The sequence below is a fragment of the Uranotaenia lowii genome, chromosome 3 (assembly GCF_029784155.1).
Source record: "Uranotaenia lowii strain MFRU-FL chromosome 3, ASM2978415v1, whole genome shotgun sequence".
Taxonomy (NCBI): Eukaryota; Metazoa; Arthropoda; class Insecta; order Diptera; family Culicidae; genus Uranotaenia; species Uranotaenia lowii.
The window spans coordinates 366,077,542-366,083,541 of record NC_073693.1 but is presented as its reverse complement, the minus strand read 5'-3'; the positions used below and the strand labels follow the sequence as shown (position 1 = coordinate 366,083,541).

At 30.3% G+C, this 6,000-nt stretch overlaps 1 protein-coding gene across 1 annotated transcript in view; it reads left to right on the top strand.

The window, feature by feature from the left end:
- Window positions 1-3,550: 3,550 nt before the first annotated feature.
- LOC129754055 (long-chain fatty acid transport protein 4-like) overlaps window positions 3,551-6,000 on the top strand; it is a 56,788-nt gene continuing 54,338 nt past the window's right edge. The window contains exon 1 of the mRNA XM_055749915.1: window positions 3,551-4,220. Coding sequence (XP_055605890.1) covers window positions 4,197-4,220 — 24 coding nt within the window. The 5' untranslated portion in view covers window positions 3,551-4,196. The remainder of the gene's footprint in view (window positions 4,221-6,000) is intronic.

Genomic DNA, 6,000 nt, shown 5'->3' with positions numbered 1-6,000 from the left:
ACTGACAAAATTACCAAAAATAGTGACAAAAATAACAAAAAAGACAGAAGTAACAAAAATTGAAAAAAATTGATAAAAATGACAAAAATGACCAAAAATGACCAAAAATGACAAAATGACGAAAATGACGAAAATGACAAAAATGACAAAAATGACAAAAATGACAAAAATGTACAAAAATGTACAAAAATGACAAAAATGACAAAAATGACAAAAATGACAAAAATGACAAAAATGACAAAAATGACAAAAATGACAAAAATGACAAAAATGACAAAAATGACAAAAATGACAAAAATGACAAAAATGACAAAAATGACAAAAATGACAAAAATGACAAAAATGACAAAAATGACAAAAATGACAAAAATGACAAAAATGACAAAAATGACAAAAATGACAAAAATGACAAAAATGACAAAAATGACAAAAATGACAAAAATGACAAAAATGACAAAAATGACAAAAATGACAAAAATGACAAAAATGACAAAAATGACAAAAATGACAAAAATGACAAAAATGACAAAAATGACAAAAATGACAAAAATGACAAAAATGACAAAAATGACAAAAATTGACAAAAATGACAAAAATGACAAAAATGACAAAAATGACAAAAATGACAAAAATGACAAAAATGACAAAAATGACAAAAATGACAAAAATGACAAAAATGACAAAAATGACAAAAATGACAAAAATGACAAAAATGACAAAAATGACAAAAATGACAAAAATGACAAAAATGACAAAAATGACAAAAATGACAAAAATGACAAAAATGACAAAAATGACAAAAATGACAAAAATGACAAAAATGACAAAAATGACAAAAATGTCAAAAATGTCAAAAATGTCAAAAATGACAAAAATGACAAAAATGACAAAAATGACAAAAATGACAAAAATGACAAAAATGACAAAATTGACAAAATTGACAAAATTGACAAAATTGACAAAAATGACAAAAATGACAAAAATGACAAAAATGACGAAAGTGACAAAAATGACAAAAATGACAAAAATGACAAAAATGACAAAAATGACAAAAATGACAAAAATGACAAAAAAGACAAAAATGACAAAAATGACAAAAATGACAAAAATGACAAAAATGACAAAAATGACAAAAATGACAAAAATGACAAAAATGACAAAAATGACAAAAATGACAAAAATGACAAAAATGACAAAAATGACAAAAATGACAAAAATGACAAAAATGACAAAAATGACAAAAATGACAAAAATGACAAAAATGACAAAAATGACAAAAATGACAAAAATGACAAAAATGACAAAAATGACAAAAATGACAAAAATGACAAAAATGACAAAAATGACAAAAATGACAAAAATGACAAAAATGACAAAAATGACAAAATTGACAAAAATGACAAAAATGACAAAAATGACAAAAATGACAAAAATGACGAAAGTGACAAAAATGACAAAAATGACAAAAATGACAAAAATGACAAAAATGCAAAAATGACAAAATTGTCGAAAATGCCAAAAATGACCAAAATAACATAAAAATGACAAAAATGACAAAAATGACAAAAATGACATTTTTGTCATTTTTGTCGTTTTTGTCATTTTTGTCATGTTTGTCATGTTTGTCATGTTTGTCATTTTTGTCATTTTTGTCATTTTTATGTTATTTTGGTCATTTTTGGCATTTTCGACAATTTTGTCATTTTTGCATTTTTGTCATTTTTGTCATTTTTGTCATTTCTGCCATTTTTGTCAAATTTGTCATTTCTGTCTTTTTGTCATTTGTGTCATTTTTGTCATTTCTGTCATTTTTGCCATTCTTGTCATTTTTGTCATTTTTTGTTTATTCTGTCATTTTTATCAATTTAGTATTTTTGCAATTTTTGTCATTTTTGTCTTTTAAGCAATTTTTATCATTCTCATTCATTAATTATCGTCGTTTATGTCATTTTTGTCATTTTTATCGGTTTTGTCATTTTTGTTATTTTTTTTTCATTTTTGTAACTTTTTGCCATTTTTGTCATTTTTGTCATTTTTATCATTTTTGTCATTTTTATCATTTTTGTCATTTTCGTCATTTTTGTCATTTTTATCATTTTTTGCCATTTTTGTCATTTCTGCCATATTTTGTCAATTTCGTCATTTTTGTTATTTTTGTCTTTTTGTCATTTTTTTCATTTACTTCATTTTTTCCATTTGCAATTTTGCATTTATGTTATTTTTTTATTTCGGTTATTTTGTCAGTTTTTTCATGTTTGTCATTTTTGTCATTTATGTAATTTATGTAATTTTTGTCATTTTTTTCATTTTTGTTGTTTTTTTTTCATTTTTGTCATGTTTGTCATTTTTGTCATTTTTATAATTTTTTGTCATTTTTGTCATGTTTGTCATTTTTGTCATTTTTGTCATTTTTTGTTAAATTTGTCATTTCTGTCTTTTTGTCATTTTTGTCATTTACGTCATTTTTGCCAGTCTTGTCATTTTTGTCATTTTTTGTTTATTCTGTCATTTTTATCAATTTAGCATTTTTGCAATTTTTGTCATTTTTGTCTTTTTAGCAATTTTTGTCATTGTCGTCATTATCGTCGTTTATGTCATTTTTGTCATTTTTATCGGTTTTGTCATTTTTGTAATTGTTTTTCATTTTTGTAACTTTTTGCCATTTTTTTCATTTTTATCATTTTTGTCATTTTTGTCATTTTTATCATTTTTGTCATTTTTGTTATTTTCGTCATTTTTGTCATTTTTGCCTTTTTTTCATTTTCGTCATTTTTGTCATTTTTGGCATAGTAAATTTTGTGTGTTAATAATTTATCGAATCATAAAAAAATGGAAAATGTAATTCAAATTCTGTTCTTAATATTCGACAATCAGCTCCCTCGTTTGAATATTGGTGATGCATTTTTCTCGGGGTAGTTTTTTCGTTAATATTACTCAACCTTTCAGCAAAGGTCAAAGAAACTTTCCGAGAACCGTACCACCAATGTCTTCGAATCGAAGTCTTCGATCAACGAATTCGGCCCCAATAAACCTCATTTCCAGATGGGAAGGAAGACACTGATCAATGTTGTTAGGCACTTCGCCCAGGCACGGCACGTTATAAATATGAAAGTCGGCCTCCAACAAACGGCAACAGTTTGGTCTAATGAAATGAGTAAACAGAGGTCGCCTGCCATATGATCAGAAAAGGTGAATAGGACAGAAAAAGTTACGCCGATCTTCGATGCCAAATTTTGGTAACAGGTCCAAGTAGGCGATTCACCGGTCGTTTGTAGTTTAGCTCGACTTCTATTTACTTTTTTTTTTCCTAAAGCATACTTCGATTCAAATCTAGAGTGTTTCCGACTGAACTATTCCAAATGCGCTGAGCATAGGGGGGCTCGAAAAGATTTGTTTGTTGTTGCATGTTTTCTGCCGATGGAGCTCAGCTTGGCGGCGTGGCGCTGCGCTTTGTTTGGTGGAAGCAAAATGAGAAGCAAACTTATATTTTTTCCGTTGAGATAACTCGCGGCATCGAGAGGATTGCGCGGGCTTCCACAGTTTTGGTCGAACCGTCGACCTGTTCGGATTAAGCGAAGTCGCGAGCGATTCAGGCAGCACGTGGCAGCAGACTTTGCTTCTCCAGCCCGTATGAACTCGTTCCTTTTCGTTCCTTTGCGCAAAATCTTCAATCTGACTTGACAACCGCGGCTGGGATCACCGGGAATTTCAGCAAATGCTAACTCATTCAAAACAATTGCCCTGAAAACAGATTTTTTTTTAAAAAAAAAGTTGTTCTGCCGTTAATCGAAGTAGCCCGGATCCAGTCGTTTTATCGTCGTGGTTGGGGAAGATGAGTCGAGATTTTTAACCTGCCGGAGGGTTCAATTTAGCTAACTTTGTGAGATTCACGCATTCCACCATTCGAAATACTGGGATTAGTTGCATCTTGAGTGTGTTTTTTATTGGTTTGTTAAATTGTGTCGTCGTCAGTGTTTGGTTGATTCAGATTTGAAAGTCAACCTTCGAAAGCAAAATAGAGAGAAAAAAGTGTGTCGATCAACCATTATTGTGACGTGATAATCGGGGTGAAGAAATCGAAGCCAATAGGCAAGAAACCGCAACAGCGATCCTCCTGGCTCCTAGTAAGCTAGTTAGCTGACCGAAAACAGTTCCAGCGGGAACCTTTATATGGATACATTTAATCGTTATTCACGATGAATAACAATGAACCCAACAAGGTAAGGTGCAACAAACAATCAATCAAGGCGAATTCGTCTCGGTTCTCGAAATTCAATCGCTCGTTTTTTTTTGTTAAATTATTTCATTGTTGCAATACAGTTATATTGTAATTTTTCAATAGATTTTTTTTATCAATGAAATACAGTTTTTGGTGGAATGGAATTTTTAAATCATAGAAACTAGGAATCATTTCTGAAAAAAGAAATTTTCAAATTGTTTTCCATGATCGTGAAATTCAATAAAAAGTTTTAAGCATCGCATTTCGACATCCTTAAGTTGACTTTTCGAAGTCACAATTAAATAAAGCATCAAAATGCAAATTACTTATTCTAAAGCTTTAGATTTAGGTCTGAAAAATTACTTATTTCTTTTGTTTCTGCGATAAGTTTTATATTTTTAAAATACATACACATATATGTTACATAGTTTTTTTTTTCTATTTTCAAATTGTAAAATATTTTCTGGGACGATAAAGAAAATTTCTTTTAGTTCTTACGTTTGCATCACTTTGTTTCCCGATCAGGAGAAAAACACAAAATTATATCAAAGTGAGATACTTTAATATTCATTTTCTCCTATCTGCATAGATGAGTTATAAATTATCAACTATATCTATATATTAAGTCGGGACGGTTTTTGTTCTTAATAATAGGCCGATTTTTTTTTTATTAATTCGTTTATTTGAAACGGCTCGTACCGTTGGTTTTAAGGAGCCAAACTCTTGTTATTGTATTTACAATTCATAACCTTAAACTAACATAGTTAAGGAAAGAAAAAAGGAAAGGGAATAGAAAATTATACACGAAGATCGATAGCTTTAAGGAAAGAGTATAACTCGACATGTAGTCTAGGTCCACTGCAGCCAACACATCCCTGACTGGAACGTTAGGTGGTTTCCCTCGGGCCCGAAGGGAGTCAATTAAGTCTGTTCTAGCGATAAGATGGTCCTCACAAGACCAAACAATATGCTGTAACCTTGGCCGCAACGACAAGGCCGATTGTTGCATCGCCACTTGTGGGAGTTTATGCTGGGCATCAACCGATTAATCAGCCGACTTCGTACTTTGCTATAAGATTCCGCGACTTTTAATAAGTCTCAGAACCTTGCAGCAAATAGAAAGAAAAAACAAAAAAAAATCATAATGCCCTGACCCAAGGCCATGCGAAAGGGGGGGGGGGGAGGGGGTGGGGGGGTGTTGAGGGTTTTAACCCTTCCCCCCATGAATATTTTTTTCCAAGTAGAATTTTCACCGTAGTAACGGAATATTACTTGATCTTAAATATATTTGATAATATGTGTTAGCAGCGATATGTACTTTAAAATCACCCTTCGCTTGAGACATTTCGATTTACGACACTATTCGACGTTTTCGAATTGAAACTAACTTAGATTCTTAATTGCAAATAATCTTTTGTATAGGAACTCAAAACTTGACATACAAAAACCCTACCTCTTCAAAATTAGTTTTTATTAAGAAGTGTAACTAAATAAGAACAGGGTTTGAGACGAACCCATTTTTTTTTTATTTTATTCCATTACAAATGTTATGCTGATATAAAATATTCTTCAAGAAACCAATTTAAACACATAATTTACATAATTTACACATGGCTTCAAAATTTACATTTTTCTGAGGTGCAATAAATTCAAAAGGTAATTTCGACTAAGTTGGGTACCCTGAATCTAAATATGCAATATTTCTATCAGTTTTTGTTATTGAAAGGACTTTTGAAAATAGGTAAAAAGTATTTCAAAAATTTCTGCACTTTTTTAACAAA